General features: G+C 35.0%; 1 protein-coding gene across 1 annotated transcript in view; it reads left to right on the top strand.

Annotated features, from left to right (window-relative positions):
* LOC108688576 (otopetrin-2-like) overlaps window positions 1-12,497 on the top strand; it is a 14,260-nt gene extending 1,763 nt beyond the window's left edge. Inside the window, exons 3-9 of the mRNA XM_018194883.1 lie at window positions 7,034-7,276; window positions 8,565-8,767; window positions 9,453-9,766; window positions 10,421-10,435; window positions 10,642-10,804; window positions 10,870-11,152; window positions 11,408-12,497. Coding sequence (XP_018050372.1) covers window positions 7,034-7,276; window positions 8,565-8,767; window positions 9,453-9,766; window positions 10,421-10,435; window positions 10,642-10,804; window positions 10,870-11,152; window positions 11,408-12,113 — 1,927 coding nt within the window. The 3' untranslated portion in view covers window positions 12,114-12,497. The remainder of the gene's footprint in view (window positions 1-7,033; window positions 7,277-8,564; window positions 8,768-9,452; window positions 9,767-10,420; window positions 10,436-10,641; window positions 10,805-10,869; window positions 11,153-11,407) is intronic.
* The last annotated feature ends 4,611 nt before the right edge of the window (window positions 12,498-17,108 follow it).

Here is a 17,108-nt window from a genome sequence, read left to right as displayed (position 1 = left end):
TATATATATATATATATATATACACACACACACACACACGCACTGATGCTAATAAACATTTTAAAACGTTGTTAAAAGACTGATAAATAATTGGTGCGCAATTTAATTACTTGAACTAGAAATATAATTATAAGATTCACGCAAAAGTATCATTAGGCACCAACATTCGTTTTGATTGAATATGACCTTCACTTATTTATGTTGAACATTTTTCGCTTTTCATTTATTATTGCTTATTTACATCGCTCGAAAATAATCTTTGTTTTTAAAAGTAAGTTTTTAATTGTATATACTCAATTGATGATAAGTTTGAAAAGAGAAAAATTATTAAGAAATAATGTCTATACCGATCGAAACTGGATTATGAGTGCTTTAAATAATTTCATGTGAATTTATATCACGTTTGTAGTTTCTCGAATTGCGCGTTGAATCAGTTTTTCGGACTTACAATTAGAAGCGCCACTGTATGAATTACTAGTAATATCACAAATTAATTGATGCTCAATTGACATCACCTTAAGAAGATCTTAAATTGAAAATCTGTGTATAAATATAAATTTAGAAAAAATTATAATAATATCCTACCCCGTGCAGAAATGACTATTAGGACTATTATGAGCATTTCGACCGTTAATTCGACCGTTTTGTATCGATCGTTACCGCTTTGTATGGATCACCACAACGTAAATTACAGCCTCCCCTAAAGAGCCGGCGTTTCTCCACGTCTCTTCATTGGAGTGACCAACGCCGGCCGCGGTGGTCCCGGCGGGCAGCATTAATCACCGTCTGCGATTAACGCACATTTCCCTCGGTTCCCAGCGTATGACCCTGCACTTCGTACACTGTCGGCAATTAAACTTGATCGTAAAAAATGCCTTGGCGATTTTACAGCAACATACCGATTTCCTCCGCGCCATCAATCCTACATCCGTTTAATGTTCAACCCTTTTAATTTCCGGTGAGCGCGACGAACTATCTTGATGCTAATTCTTTTATTCACTATTATTATTCACTATTATTATTCCTGATTTGATATAATAGTTTATATTTATTATAATATTGTTTCGAAATATGGATTAACCTGGGAAGTTCAACTTATGTTTTTTACGTAAACGATTAATGAGATTTTTACATTATATAAAATCAAAATAAAAAAATCATTATTACTAATAACATATTGTATATATTAAATGTTGATTGTTTTTTAATTTATTAATATTTGATAACATTGGATATAAATGTAGGATTACAATCTTTTGAAAAAATAAGAAGAAACCAAATAAATATTACAACGGAATAAGTGCGTTAAACTTATTATGATTATTATTTCTAAAAAATAAAAATGTAAATTAATAAAACGCGTTTTTATTGCGGATTTTCGATAAAATTACATTTAAAGGTTTGTAAAGAATAGTCATTAAAAAAGAAAGAAAATGTATTCAAAAGTATAATAAGAAAACAATATCCATTTTATAACATTTTTCATTAACATTATTTTCTCGCCGCTGGAGTATAAAAATACCCCAGATGAATTTATTACTTAGATTAATTCAATATTACTATAGTCTTAGCCATAAATATAAAGCATTTTTAATTTATTGCGTTTTTTCGAAAAGAGCGATAACAGAAGCCAAAAGAAAAACGATAATAAAAGATAAAGGAGGACTAACAAGATATTAAAATTGTTAGATATATTTAAACAAAAATATTATTTTTTAAAATAAAACTTTTTTATTTATTATTGTTAGATATATAATGTAACATCAATTTGAAGATACTTTGTTCTTATGCCAAAACTATACACTGCTATATATTGTGATATAAATGTAATATTATTTGTTTTCGCGCGCAATCTATTAATAAAACTATTATTTATATACATAATTTCGAATAAATTCACATCTTGTCTGCTATTATATATACACATTTGATCACTATTATAATTGAAAAGAAATATATGGGGCTTTTTACGCGATATCTAGTAGGACGTATAGTAATGTGACAGCCTTTGTATACATTAGCTTTTACGCATTATTCGTTGCGGTGTCTCCAATGGAATCGATTTATCGAATCGAATGCCAAGTCCCTCTCAAATTCCGGCATGCAAGAGCGTCTGGTTTGCGCGCGTATTCGGTCCATTCGCGGAACTCGATTACTTCCGCCGGATATCGAACGTGAATTCGTGTGTACCGGACGACCATCGGTGTCAGAGTTAATATTGACCTGTCACTCGGTTATGGCTTATGCTCTTGATCTGATCTTCTCTCTTGCTTCCGGTTTGATCTTTCCTCCTAGGTCTCCTAACCAGCCTCCCTCTCTCCAAGTTTTCATCATGTTGGGATTCTCCGAATCCTCTTCTCCAATCTATCAGAAAAGCAGCTTATTCCGTCGATTACATGCAGATTCAATCAACGTAGACACGTACTCAAGATGACATCTCATATTTCGACAGCAGAAGAAATTTATATTGCGATATATTTGACGAAAACGAATTTTTAAGATTATTATAATACAGTCTTAGTCAAAAGTATTAGGCACTGTATTATTTAATCATTATTTAATATTTCAGTTTTAAAAAATCTGACATGATTTATGACATTTATTGTGAATTTTTATCCTTCGTTTCTAAAACTCTTTAAAGTTATATACATATAATGCCGATAATCAATAGAAAAAAATATATATAAAAATTAAAAAATTCCTGAAAAAACATAAGTTTCTAATACTTTTTTGGTCAAGGCTGTATGCATATATATGTATCGACCAAAATAAGATAAGATTAATTAAAAATCGGAAGAGTTAAATAAGAAATAGAGTTATTGTTAGGATTGATAAACGTTCTGTTAAATTTAGCATAATATTGTAAAAAAATGTAATTATGCACGCTTCATTTCGTTGGATGGAGGAGAAAGATGAAAAAAAATTTCCAGTCATACCATAAGTGTCGCGCAACGGAAAATTTATATCCATTTCTCCGATGAAGGAGTCTCTCTCTCTCTCTCTCTCTCTCTCTCTTTCGTCGAATTTGTCGTCTTGATAGGAAAATGGTAAACGCAATGGGGCAGGGAAGTGCTGTCAGATATTTTCCAGTAAATGTACGAAGGCCGATCTCAGGAGGCAGACGGCGGAATAAAAGTCGAAGCATGTGAATATTAGAGTACTTTCGTATATCTTAGATGCGACAATTTATTGTGCACTTTGCTAGAAAATCTCTTAAAGTAGAGGAATTGATTAAGAAATTTACGATATTATTATAATTACCCTATTATTTAACTTAATTTTCTTAACAAAGTTTTACATACAAAAATATTTTTTTAATTTATTATTTCACTTACAATTTTAGACTCTTTTTTTATTGTACTATTAATTGCTATTAGCCGTTCTAAAATAACTCCTGCTGTGTATCTAATACACATTGCCAATTATTTTCCTTTTTTTTTCCTGAATTCTTCTGTTATCCTCTGTTTTCCCCTTTCCATCACAACCCCTTTTTCTCTCGAATTCCCGGCACGTAACCGAAACAAGCCGATCAGCTGGCGCGCTGGCGATGTAACGGAGTGTTACGCCGCTGCAAATTTGATACACCGCTAACGAGCTCGCTATCAAACGGTCGCATATCCAGGCAGGGACAGAGAGAAATAATATACGTAGAGAGAAGGATCGATAGATACAATGGTCAGGGAGCCAGTCTGTCCCGATTAGGGCCTCAGTTTGCGATGCGGGGTCCGTGAGTACTGTGTCATGAGCCGGAGGGCCGTGATAGTGTCATCCGTTGGTGAGGGCCGTTCATGAGGGCCAACGTACTACCGAGACGATCGAGAAAAGCACGAGTCAAGGTCACGGGTATGCTCATCAAGGAGACGTCACTCAGGTATCGATTTCGCTGTGCTGCACTCGATATCTTTTGCAGTTAAGGGTATACAAGTGTTTCTTCGAAATTTTATCTATATACCCATCAATGTATGTAATTTAATCGATGTGAGTATTTATAATTAAATATTGATATCGTTTTGAAGTTGAAATGAAAGTTATATTGTGCGGATAAGTCGACAGTTCATTATATTTTTATTAAAAAATAATAAAAAAGATGAACAGTTTTTGTGTTAAAAATTTAACACTCAGAGAGTGTTCGCACTCAGAGAAAAACGTAGTAATAGCAACTATGAAGGTAACAAACTGTATAATATATGTTTTATTTACGGAATTAATTTATATAAATCAATATAAAGTATTTTACAGTTGCAACAACTATAAAATAGTTTATTCAATTATATATATATATATATATATATATATATATATACACATACATACACAATACTTTTACACATATAACTTATGGTTGTCACCTTTATAGTTGTTATTATATATCTTTTTTTCTAAGCGCACAGTGAGAAAAATGGAAAGAAAGTTAAATAATACATGAAAGATGTCGGAATGAGAATGAAATGATAAGCGATAGAATCGATGTTTTCCACTGACAGAAATCTCAGAAGTGTAATTCCCATTATAATATGCGGAAAGTGATGAAAAAGAGAGAGGCCGAGTTGGAATTTTCCAAGCACAAACTTCAAAGGGACGCGAAGAGTCCCTGAGTTCTGAATAAGAGATGTACTTTGACAATGGCTGCGTGGCAAACGAATTGAAATGAAATGCCAGCGACGATTTCACAGAATGTGAAGAATTTCTTGGAAAATCATGCCGAGAGACGATAGATCATGCATGCGACAACGTGTGAAAAATTGCAATTTGCCTTCATGAATATTCGAAAGATATTTAGATTCAAAAATGTGGAAATACGAATCTTTAATAATAAAGATTTTAAAGAATTTTTATATATAAAGAAATGTAATGGGATTAGCAATTTGCTATTACAATTGTTTTTTTACTCTTCTTCATTTTTAACTTTAGACTAGAAACAAAAACAATTAGTTGAATTAAACGTAAATTTAATAAAAGTAAATGACATTTTGCCGCATAGAACATTGATCAATTTACGTGGACCAAACTTTACTGTCTTCTCTAAATAAATTAAAATTGTAAAGGAACCAGGTCAACGTCGTGTCAAAGTCCGCTGAAAAGAATTTTAATGATGTAATAAATCCGGGAAAAGTTACGAAAAAAAAAGGGGAGAAGATGCTGAGGGACGTCGATAGATAGAAGGTAGCATAAGGGCAAGAGAGATCTCCACCAAAGGATGGGCGATGCGCCGGCTTCTCAAGCCCTTCGCAACGAGGGATGGCACTCGACCACTGAATCAACCCTCTCAGTTCCCTCTCGTCCTATCCGTTTTTTCCCTCGGCCAACGACACCCTCTCTCGCTCCAACGCTTCACAAACGCTACGTGATTATTTCAAAAAGCTCGGAGGTACGAGACGAGCTTCTGTCCTCCTATCGCTGTTGTTGTATCATGCTAAAGCCACATTGCTGCGAAATATTTTTACGCTGTTCTGCGTATACCTCGTAAAAGGACCGGGGTTCTTTCTTTATTCTTTCCAACATCGGGGTCAACGATACACTGAATCGTTTATTTTCTAAAATATGCGGAACAACGCTGAATCCTGTAAAATATCGGAAAAATTAAAGCGCGTAATTTCTGTAATCTTGATCTACACAGACCTTTTTTAAAGTTTGATTAAAATGTGATGAAATTTATAACTGAATCAGAATAGCACAGAATGTAAAAAAATGAAACAAAAATAATATTTTTGCACTGATAATATCAACAATTGGCTAAAATATTTGTGGTATAATTTCTTTATTATTAAATTTTCTTAATATTATTATCATTAAATTTTATTAATACGGATCTTCGTAAAATAAAATTTTTTGCTAAATATTCCTTTTACGATAACTCGATGAATATACTGAACGTTACTTCGAACGAATTCTTAATCATTTACACAAATTTTTACATATTCGTGAACTAGAAAATGCACGCGCGTGTAAAAAACTCGTTTTATCATATATTAGATTAAATAGATCGGCTACTATTATTAGATAAATGACTCGTGTTAGAAAGTCAACGCTATGTCATCTAATGATACTCACAAAGCCATCAGCACTAGTCGGTCTCTTCCTGCAGCCAGTGTCAATGTAATGTGTCAAACATTATGGCACCGCGTTGACCTTAAATCAGGCGGGCGCGCGTGGGTTTATATAAAAATCACGAAGTGCATATGCACTTGTATATCTCTATCTTTTGTACTCTATATATGTATAGATATATTTCTTTTTTATATTAATGCCTTTGTTAAAATTGTAATACACTTGGCAATAGCGAATATGAGTTAATTAACCGATGCGACTAATTAAAAAAATATGATTATGAGATACGTGAATTATTATGTAATTGAAGTTAAAATAAATGCATTCGATGTTGTAGCTGTCGCAAGAATAAAGCCTCTATTATTAAAAAAATAATTGAGATGTACTTATATGGACCCTATCGAACGTACAATTAATTAATTAAAATCGCTAATGGAAGTCGGTAAAACGTGATCGAGACGTTTTTTCCATTATGCTCGCATTTTTTCCATTATGCAAAATGTATAAAAAAGGTAGAGACGTTTCGCACATGCATGTAAATGTCACACTTGAAAGTGAATTTTATCTAAGCACTTTATTTTATTTATTAAAATATACTTGTTACATTATTACCCTTAATTTATCTATGTAAAACATATATTTGTATTCTGTAATTATATAATTAAATATAATTATTAATCTTTCTAAACTCAGTTTAATAGTTACTGCTTTTGTTTACATGTTCTTTTTTTTTTTTAAGTGACTATGCAAAGATTAGACAGATAAGATAATTCACAAAATGAATTAAAAATCTAAAGGAATCTCATGATAGAAAAATGTTTATTCTATCCTCGCTTTGTAGACGTCAAAATCATTTAGCATAAAATATATTCTTTTCAATGAAGGAATACGTGATGCGAATCTTAAGGGACATCATAATTTCATATAATTAAAGCTGAACAGAGAAAATAATAACGGGATACTAATAGATATGAGATGTTAACAGACACGTTCTATACAGTTGGCCAGGACTGCCGGTCGCGCTACCGTCACCAGCCTCACCATCCGCGGTAATCGTCTCGCCGGAAACGCTGTCTAGACACAGCAGCAGCTCACCTTCTCGCGTTCACCGGCCACCCCAGTTTGCGTTGGCCCTACCATGCTCCTCGCAACCGATTCCGGCGGTCTGCTATCCGGCGTCGACCTTCCTCGAGGTCACCGACGAGCGGAAGTGGAAGAACCTTGGCTGGTGAGTAGCAGATCAAACCTTTCTCCCGATCAATCCGAGCCTTTTCCCAACGTTGTGTGTCTAATGAAAGTTAATTTCCAGCATTATACGCGCATTATTAATGTTTCTTTAACCATTTTCATATCGCTAAAATATAAATATTTATACAACGATGCATATAATAATCTCATATGTATAATAATAAGCAGCATGCGCGTGCAATAATTTCGTATGTAGCAACGACGCTTAGGTAATATCATTAATATTAATTGGATCATTAAAACCAGAAATTTACAGTTTATTAATTATGTGTGCGGATTATAGTATTATTTACTAACATATTCGATTCTACAAAATGACAGAACAATTTTAAGCTGCACTTGCACCGTTACTTATTTACAGAATTATTGATTCGGTGAAATGACTACTATTGATACGTTCCGCATAATAAAACCCCGCGATAGGATTCGTAAAGTTAAAATGAATCTTTCAACTTTTCTCATAATCTGATTTAGTCCTTCAACCGTGCATTTCGCCAGGATTCGCAAATTTAATTTGTTCTTCGATGTACGCGAAGGGGAAATACCGGTCGCCACGGAAATTTCACGTGATCCTCCAGGTTATCCTGACCGACGTCTGCACCGCAATTACCGGCACTTTATGAATCAAACACACGCGTACAGGCGACCACGCGATTACTCGTAATTGAGCCAATTCTTACGGGGGTGGATGTATTTGCGGCCAATGGTACCTCCGCTGTAACGTTACACGATGATAGACATCGAGCTAACGATCCATCATTCACGCGACTGTCCTCAATCTCCCGTTTTCAATGATTCCTTCGAGAAAAGATGTTTTTATCTGGGTCAGGGCCGAGAAAAAGAATCTTAAACACGGGCAGATTTCATGCCGTGAAAAAAAATCATAATAGTGATTATTTTAAATCTCGATCGAAAGTAATAAAACTAAATTGTAGCGACAATAAATGAGATATATCTGGATTCACTATATACATATGTAAATAACATTATTAAATCTACTCGACGCGGTTCGTTGATTTTAATTTCTTTTCGCCGATAAAGGTCGTGTACATGGATTTATAAACTAGCAGATTTATAAAACACCTTGTCAGTACATTTTGAATAGAGATCCGTTTGATAGATGGCAAGTAAAGCTGGCAACTGAAGAGGAATAGTATGTTTTCTCAAAGTATAGCCGGAGATGGATCTATTTCCTCGAGCGAGGATTTAATCCTCCGCGCGACGTGATTCCGCGTTTCGTTCAGCTTCAATTTCCGTTTCTGATGCAGCGACGCCCTGGCGACCACTTTGAGCGCGCTGTACGGGAAACTTCTGGTTGTGATGGGGATCGCCTTTCCCATGGCGGAAGTAATATCCACATACATACCGCCGTCTTTCTACGAGGCTTTCTACCTCTACCTCTACTTCGGCAGCATGATCTTCCTCGTATACATGTACGCCATGTTGTTCGGGGACAGCAAGACGAAATCAAGTGAGTCCAAAAACACGTAAAAAATTTAGCATCCGGTCGATCCTCGTATCTTATCTATCGTAATAAATATTTCCGACTCATAGAAAATATCGATTCGACTGTTACGAGCAAGTATTCTTTGAATTCACGCGTATACAAAAAGAACGATTTTGCTGAAGTATCTAAAAGTTTAGCTAAATACAGATCTAAAAATAATTTCGTAATTAGCTCATTAATACTCGTTTCCACCAATGATTAGTAGACTTTAATGATTAGTAGTAACTTTAATCTTTTACTTTTCATTTATCTATTAAGTGTCCTATATATAATTATTTTTATGGTTCAACAAAATTATTTTCAAGTTTGTATCAAGCTAAAGCTTTTTAAGTACTTTAACAAAACTGGCCTTTTCCATGCAGAAGTAGGTAAAGCTTGCAACAATCAGAACATTGCTTTGACAATCGCAGCCTTACAAACCGATCAATCCACATTCACGCGCACAGTTACGCAACATTATGTATATCATCATGATGACCTCGCTTCATTTGATTCTCGTCAAAATTCCTCTCTCGGTCAGTAGCGATCGTCAAAATGAGAGCGATCATCGAAGGCGATGCCGATCTCAAATGAAATGACGACGATTGTTGCTGCGTAACAACCGATTGCAATTAACCGGTTCTCCATAAATCGTAAATTCGCGGAATAGAGAAGCAGAAAGACGTGTGTGATCTGGACTCATCGAGATCGTCGAGCGGCGCCGGCGGCGACAGTGACGCGCCTGAGAGCGGATGCCCGCACGTGAATCCGGTACGTCCGGTCCAGCACTATGGTAGCTTCTATCTACGAATGGGTGCCGTGGCGTTCGGCATCGGCTCAATGATCTACTCCGGGTTGGAATTCGGTCAGTACTTTGAGTTGGAACAAAACACCAAATGTCACAACATCATGCTGGCCCTCACACCTGCCACGAGAATGGCCTTCATCTTCATCCAAATGTACTTCATATTCCTAAACAATGAGGTGAGTAGGCACTGATATCTATGTAAACCATTCTCATGACTTGCGACCTTTCTTTTAATGACAAACTCTTGATCGATTTCTAGTTTAATTTTTCTGGGCGAGAATATCGAGGGTCACTTTATATTGCAACTTATCAATTTTCAATATTACGTATTTTTACAATTAAATTTTGAATTAAAACCGTATTGAAGCAAAATCCATTTGAAAATAATTTAAAAAGTATAATAGTAAATATTAATAACAATAAAGTTTATAAGAAAATTATTATATATGTATATATCCAGCAAACAAGTTGACGTCAAAATGCGACAATAACTTTAGCTTGTTTATTATTGGATAGTATATAGAAAATTACTGCATTTCTTGAGAATCGCTGCACATGTTATATTGGAAAACTCGATGGGAAATCCACTGACGGAAGTACCGAGCTAACACAAGCTCGTCGGTTACGGGGTTAATGAAACAGAGGGGTGAACAACCCTGAGAGCAACAGTAGACCGTGACTATTTAAACGCTCTAGTGCCCCATCGTTATAAAGTATTATTCTTTTTACTTTTAATATTAACGACATTCTTATCGACTTAACTCTTATTTATGTAACATTTAAAAGCATTAACACAAAAAATTTCTATTTAAAAAATTGCTGATGAAAAGGATATATACTTGCAGGTAACTTGCAACTTCTTTTCTCCTCTGTCATTAAAATCAACCATATATGCATCTATATAACACTCAGTATAAAAATATATATATTTAAATTATGTATTAAAAAATATATATATGTATATATTTAAAAATTGATATAAATATGTAAATAGAGAGAGCAAATTATAAATTTTATTTTTATAGTAAAACGTTACCTTATATTCCAGCAGATGAAGGTTTATCGTCATCGCGTTGTTGCACGTTTCGGACTAATGCATATGATCGGCACGAATCTATCAGTTTGGCTGAACGTTCTCGTGCAAGAAACAAAACACGAGATCCTCACATTTTACAATCCAGAGAACAACTCCCTCAGAATTTCTCACAGACTAGGTAAACGCGACCGAATATAATCTTCCATTATAATTCTACGACCTATCTAACTTTCGAATTTTCAGGTTCGAAAGGACTTCATCTCGGTGGTCACATGCATTCTCATCACGGAGAACACATACGATTACCGCGCGGTCTCAAAGGACCTCATCACATGTTCGAATGTAGAAGGACGAATATAATGGGATCGTTGGTACAAGACGCCAGTCCTTTCCTTTTTCCGTGCACGATAGAATACAGCTTGATCTGCGCGGCTATTTTATATGTAATGTGGAAAAACATATCGAAAGTTGGCTTCACGAAGCCTGCAACACCGCCGGGCTCGCGTCATCACACACATGCCTATAGGTATAGTAACAATACATTCGCCTACGCTATAGTAATAATATACGCCTACAGCTGTAGCAATAATACATACTTACATACACAAGTACGCGAATAACAACCCAGTTCACGAACTAATTCCGCTGGTGCGCGCAGCTTATCGGAGAGTCGATTGTGAATAATATTCTAACGCAATGAAACGCATAACAAATGGCACTAAAACTTATGTACGTCACGAATTCATGAATTTTAAATGAAAAAACTTTCAATTATTCGCAGAAAATCGCCTCATCATTATAGCGTGGATTGCGCCCGCGCACACAAGGGCCTCTTCGTGGGCATTTTGATTCTAGTGCTGACCATAATCTCCCTCATCCTCTTCTTCGTTCTCATTTCACGGCCCGAACTGGTCAGCCTCGCCGTAACCGAAGTGAACGTCTGCGAATTGACGCTCTACGGAATGTCGACTCTGGCGACGATGATCGGCATGTTCCAGATGCGTAAATTGCGCTACGATGGCGGCAGAAATCTGGAGCTCGATAACATCCTCCTGGTGGCCGCTCAGACCGGCATGTTCATTTACTCTACCTTCACCATCATCGGCGGCCACTTCACTCTGCAAAAACACACGGTCCTAGTGCTAGTCACCGCTCTGGCCAGCGTCGTCCAGACTACCTGCCAGACCATTTTTATTCTAGACTCGTCGAGGCGCACGGTCGCCACCGCCGAGCAGATACGCAGGAAACCAGGCAGAGAAATCGTAACGTTTCTATTGGTGACGAATCTGGCTATGTGGGCGATTAACACACTGGAGAAGTCACGGGCGGAGTCACATCCGGTGCAGTTGCACTTTTATGGCCTGTGGGCGTGGACGATTATCACTCATGTCTCGATGCCGTTGGCGATCTTCTACAGGTTCCACAGCACTGTATGCCTGTGCGAAGTGTGGAAGCGGGCCTATAAGGTGAAACCCACCTATATGTGACGCAAGGGGTCCCGTGAGGTCATATGGAAGACCGGTGGGATTCTGCAGCGGCCCAAAAGTCAACTATCGAGGCTTGATGCCATTGCAGAGAACGATCCGGCGTATTTCATTTGATCGAAAAAGACATCGAGTCATAAAAATGGTTTTAAAGGAGAAAAATCCGTTGGGCAACGTAATAAGAAGTAGAAATTGGTAACTTTAAACGGACAGAACTTTTCTAATCCGAACATGATTGATACATTAACATACGTACATGACAATTCATACGCACATAATCTGTATCGATTTCAGGGTATATTTCGGAAAGTTAACGGTATATAATACTAACAGATATATAGATTCGAGTATTCTCGATATTACATGATCACAATTAAAGAAAAAGACGTTGACAGACAGATACTCATAATAAGGCTAATAAACAGTAGTTACTTCGTCATTTATCGACGGTCAGTGTTCTAGTTAGCCTTGTACGAATTTATTTCGTCGGTATAATATTGGCGATTCCATACAGTTTACACAACGCTATTGTGTAAGTTTATAATACGCTAGAACTGTAACGTACTAGAAATCATCAAAACAATCGAGTTAGGGATTATGCTCTTTATTTATCTGACATCCCAAATAATGAAATGCTAGCAGTTTGCTGATTGACAGATTGGCAACAAATTTAGATTTTTGTTGATTGACTGTAGATCCACAGCTATCTGTGTCCGCATTAAGCTCAGGATTTATTGACAAAAATTTGCTGACATGCTATGTCAGAAACCAAGCAACATCTGCGCACGGTAATCTGATGGCAGATTGACAACAGAAATTAGACAAAAGCTGTAAATCTTGTTCGGTTTCTGCTATCTCAATTTGTTGACAAAGCATGTCAGCAGGCTTTGTTCTATTTTTGATGGCGGTTTGGCCGTCAATTATTAGATATTAGAAACTCTGTGTGAATATTGTTGCTTTTCTGTCAACAAAAATTGATAGTGTACTAAAAATCTGTCTCTTTAGATTTAACATCTGGGATTACATTCTATACTTGCTCCTACATTCCATGGCACAAATAACACATGTAAGAGTGAGAAAATAGTCCTCGTATGGAACTATCTCTCTTGACTCGCTCATGTTGAGCAGAATCTCTCTCCCCTTGTAAGCTTTCCAGTATGTTAGAGTTTACTGGTCTAATATTACTTTCTAAAAAGAAACCATTCTAAAATGGATTCGCCGAAAATTATCAGTATGATTCGTGTCGAAAGAATAATTTTAATAAACTCCAAAAATGCGTATTAATTGTGAAATCCTATTGCTGATAAGCCGATTTATCAAAGCACGATATTATGTACGGTCTCCTTGATATCTATTCGATCATTTTTTGGAGATTTCGACGTAAATAATTTCCTTATCCTATTGATATATTTGTAAAATAGCTCCTAACTTCACCGCGCTAAGAAACCGACACGAAAAGAGAAGATTTGCAAACCACACAAATGAGCTTAACAGCAGAATCGCAGTTTACGCGATAAAGGGACATTACATTGATGTCTATCGCCATCATCGCAGTCTTTGCCCTAATCGATAATCCTACAGAAATAACAGAACAAGAATCATTGTATAAGATAAGAATTTCATTCGATAAAAGAGAAAGTGATAGCAGTGAATAAATGATTCCATTCGTATCTCGTATCAATTCCGCAATATCATTCGAATTGATAGAAGATAAGGAAAGCATTTATATGAAAGAATATCTCGAGAAATGAAACAAAATCAATTGCACTTCTCACAATCAGACGATCTGACTAGTTACACAGTAAAATCATTTTGTATTTATATTGAAACTGTAATTCTTGTAAAGTAATAAAATTTTTGTGTTAATTTTTAAACATATTCGAGTGTTGATTTAAAGTAATACATTATTTAAATATTTTGTATTAAATTGATGTTCAAAATTTTTTAATTTCAAAATAATAATTTATGAGTAAATTTATGAGTAAATAAATATTATAAACATAATTGATATTTTTAAATACAAGTAAATTCTAAGATAATAATTTTACCGACAAAAATATGCTTCCACAATTTGCTTCCAAATTGTGTCAGTATTAAATTTTTTGTGTTATTTTTTAAAATAGAATATTTTTAATTATAATATTCATGTTATATGTTTTCTATATAACATCTATATAACATTTTCTATATTCATCTTGTTAAAATAACACAAAAATTTGAATGGACCATTTAAGACACGTGTGAAAAATGTGTAAACTTAACATAAATTTTCTCCAACTGTGTAGCTAAAACTTTTTCAAAATAGAGTTCACTCATAAATATTGAATCTGATATCTGTACATTCTATAATATGTACATTCTAAATTTTTCTCTTGTAGATATTTAAATGACGATTTTCTCAATTCATCAGACGACCAAAACGATTTAATATAGAGATACGGAGGAACATAATTAATTATTATTTTTATTAAATATTTGAATTAACGTTCGCTCAAATATCTGAATACATGATTCTGTAGGCGACAAAATGTTCATTCGTTAGAAGTAGAAAAGACTAGATTCTTCTTAGAACAATCTGGTCGAAGCATTCGGCATAGATCTTCGATCCAATACGGGAACAATGAATCTTCTTCGTTCGATAAACTTTTGTATTCATTCTGAGTAGACGAGCGAGAGTTCGAGAAGAATCGGACTCCCTTTTCCAAAAGACTGAAACGAATGTCAGGAGAATGATTAGAGCACTAAGCGTAAATTCTGATCCGCTAAATCGATCGAACCGAGTACTCTAACTGTGTGTAACCTGAATGTTTGGTGCTCGTATAATTCAAGGCGCTTGGACACTCTCACGGATATCCGTCTTCCACGTAGTACAAACTGCAGCTTAAACAACAATTGTCGTGTACATGTAGATGACTCGAGAGTTAAAATAGTGACAGGGAAAATAGATTACGAGTATGTTTAATAGCGCAAACAATAAATAATAATAGAACACTATTACAAATAAATAGAATACTATAGATTTTTTCATAATAAATAAAATTATCAATCATTATTACGTGAGACAATTACATAAATACAAGTAAGGAACAAATCTCGCTGGAATTAAAAATATTTTAATACTGACAATATGAAAAAAGAATCTACTTCTCTCAGTTTTCTATTTAACAAACTCGAAATCTCTCTTAATTCTCTCGACTCGCACAGACCACGAACTTCATATTTTCGAGCGATTTGCAATGTCCATATAATTCAATAAAGAAAAAACCATATAGATATTATTAAATATCCTAACGGAATTAAAATCAGAGAACACTTTGGTCCTTTTATATTTAAAAAAAATATACGCACAAGAAGATTTATAATTTTAATATAAGAAATATAATTTTAGAAATATTATCGTAGAAAAATCTATTTGTAAAAACGGAAATAATTAGTACCACTGTTACAATCGTGATTTATAATGCACGAACATTTTATTATCGACGTTGAATTGTATTATCAAGAGAAACTTATTTTATGTTAGGCTCAGAAAACTGAATGATCAGAATTAACTCGATGGGCGAGTATCTAATATCTATCGTAGACTTCGCGTGATTTTCAAAAGTAGAAACGATAGACATGAAAAAGTGAAGACGTTCGAAGTAGAAATACAGTACAATGGCTGATCATATCATTAAGCCTTAAATCCGTCAAGAAGAGTGCTGTCCGAGTTGATAAGAGATAAAGGGGATCAAGATCGATCGCGATCGACATGCAAATTCAAAACTAGAAGCAACCTATTCGAATTTCTTTCATGCTCAACTGACAGATGTGAGGATGAGATCACGAAGTGAAAAATGATTGAATAAATTGACGTGTGTGATTACGTATGGATATATACACGTGCGCGCGCGCGCGTGTGTGTGTGTGTGTGTGTGTGTGTGTTTTGCGTACCTGTACATGAAACAAGAGCAAAGACAGAGAGAAAGAAGTCGAGGTTTAATGGAAATGTAGGCGTTTATGAGTAATATGTGTTCGTGCTAGAAGCTTTTTAATATCGATTATCGCCGTTGCGAATTCTAGTTATCCGGTCGGTGCAGTCGATCTTTTGTAAGATATAGTTTCTTTAAGACGGCTGTAAATAAACGGTGGAGAATATACAATAAAAAAGCGAATTCTCGGTGTTTAGCGCTAGTTGTGTCGACATGTTTCTTCCTATATACGTATTTATGTATATATGCATATGTATATATACATATATATAATATAAATATATACATATATACATGCATACACATATTTATATATACAAGATATAAATATATATTTATTATTACGTTGTTCTATATAATATTTATTATAATCTGACATAGGATTTACGCGCGACATGTTACGTTTATTGAGAATCCCGAGGACTTATGCCGAGATCCCATGTCCATTCTTTCCTTCACTTCTTCTCTCTCGCCTACATCTTCGTCCTAGAGCAGTCAGAGAATATCGCAATAAGAAGCGATATGAAAAATACAAATAGGCTGCAAAAGTAAATATTAAATAATGCCTAAGAGAGCAACAAGGCTTCAAAAATAAATAATAAATAATGATTTAGATTAAATCATTACAGCCTAATTATTAATATAATTAATGATCTCCCGTTATACATTTTACTTCAAATGTTGCAAGAGAAAGCCTTTTGCAGTAAATTCGTCCTTTTCGCATAGACTTTTCTCGTGCACATTGTTAACGCGTTTACGATCTCGGCATGAATCCTCTCCATAAAAAGATAAAATCAGGGCGAAATCACGAAGGATGCAATTCACATTTGCGAGTGATATAAGAGGAGAGAGCAGAACGAGGAAGTTGCTATATCACGTCTCTGAACTGTACTTTTTCTATGTCCGCATAATCTAGTTCCTACGCAATGTTTGTACTCTTATACCCTTTGTACTATTTGTACCTTACGAATTGCAATACACTCGTCCGCAATAACGAAACGTTCCTTTTTATTTATCACCATTCACG

The sequence above is a fragment of the Atta colombica genome, unplaced genomic scaffold (assembly GCF_001594045.1).
Source record: "Atta colombica isolate Treedump-2 unplaced genomic scaffold, Acol1.0 scaffold236, whole genome shotgun sequence".
Classification (NCBI taxonomy): domain Eukaryota; kingdom Metazoa; phylum Arthropoda; class Insecta; order Hymenoptera; family Formicidae; genus Atta; species Atta colombica.
Note: the sequence above shows the minus strand (reverse complement) of the source record. Positions and strands in the feature narration are given on the sequence as shown.